Source organism: Aplysia californica, unplaced genomic scaffold, assembly GCF_000002075.1.
Source record: "Aplysia californica isolate F4 #8 unplaced genomic scaffold, AplCal3.0 scaffold00160, whole genome shotgun sequence".
NCBI classification, from domain to species: domain Eukaryota; kingdom Metazoa; phylum Mollusca; class Gastropoda; order Aplysiida; family Aplysiidae; genus Aplysia; species Aplysia californica.
Window position 1 is genome coordinate 771,615 of NW_004797430.1, and position 1,453 is coordinate 773,067.

Here is a 1,453-nt window from a genome sequence, read left to right on the forward strand (position 1 = left end):
TCCTCCTCCTCCTCCTCCTCCTCCTCATCATCATCATCCTCATCATCATCATCATCATCATCATCATCATCATCATCATCATCACCATCATCATCATCATCATCATCATCAATGCTCTTCATGCACTCTTGGACAAATGATTTCTATCCTTTTCTGTTTTGAGTAAGCTTTCCTAACTGACCCAAGTTATATGACATTCTTCATGACATTGAAGAAGCTCCATGGTTTCCTAATGTTTAATATAATTATAATTATCTCCTGTAGAGACTACGGGTTTCCGTCCCATTTTCTTTTTTTACGAGGGGGAAGTGGTAGTATCGACTGCCTGGCGCCTAGTGTTAGACTAGCTGACTGGCAATAGTGAGATTTCGGGTTTGGGAATTCGAGCCTCAGCTCGGTCCAACGTTGTGTCCTTGGGAAAGGCACTTTACACTAATTTCCCAATTGGCTCGGTCCTTTCGGAGAGGGGCATTAAAACCGGAGGCCCTGTCTCTTCAATAACATAATAATAGTGTTGATAGGGGCGTTAAAACCTTTATAATTTCACAATTTTCACGAACGGAAGTTTGTCAACACCCATGACCAAATCCCCAGCCTGGAGAGTCAGACGACCCAGTTTCGGTACCGGGTAGCTTCAACTCACTATTTACTGGACCATGTGGTCACCTCGTACGACACACTAGTGCATCGTGACGTCAACCCTATTCTTTTTAATGGTGTTGGTTGCCTTGTGGTTACGCAACCGGACCTGTTATTGTCAGATTGCGAGTTCAGTGTTCGAGCCTCAGCTCGGTCCGACGATTTGTCTTTAGGAAAATAAGTCTTTACGAATATCCTTTTTAGCTCTGTCATTTCGGAGATGGACGTTAAGCTCGGAAGGTCCCGCCTCTTAATCTCTTCGCTACTGAGATACTTTCAACGAAGTGTGCAGAAACAAGATAAAAAGTTCATTCAAGAGCGATTTAAACACAGGGAAAGAATATTTCCTTTATTTGAAACAAATTACTGCTCAATCGTTATTACACCTAGATCTAAATACTTTTCACGTAAACCAGTAGATAAAATGGCAGAGACGAGGGTATTGTTAGTTTTAGTAAGAGTTTTACGGCACTTGCAACACAATTATGTCATGTAAGTGCCGAAGATTAGAGGTGTTACAAGAGAGTAACAAACACAAAAAAAGAAGGAGGTGTGATAAGGACAGCAGATGTTTAATAAGAAAGAAGGAGCAAGCCACTCCAGAGCACCCGCCAACCACCCACCAACACGGGTATGAGATAAAACACACGAGTGAGTATATTATACATCAGCACAGCAGTTGAGAGGTTAAATAACCTAATAGTGTTGATAAGAGCGTCAAACCAATACCATCTAACACTATTTTAAGAAAAAAAAAATGGAACTGCACGGCTTAGCATGACACAACTGAGCTACAAATAAACGCGAGCTGGTG

At 41.8% G+C, this 1,453-nt stretch overlaps 1 protein-coding gene across 1 annotated transcript in view; it reads right to left on the reverse strand.

The window, feature by feature from the left end:
* Nucleotides 1-535: 535 nt before the first annotated feature.
* LOC101857792 overlaps nt 536-1,453 on the reverse strand; it is a 13,576-nt gene continuing 12,658 nt past the window's right edge. Inside the window, exon 5 of the mRNA XM_013082121.1 lies at nt 536-595. Coding sequence (XP_012937575.1) covers nt 536-595 — 60 coding nt within the window. The remainder of the gene's footprint in view (nt 596-1,453) is intronic.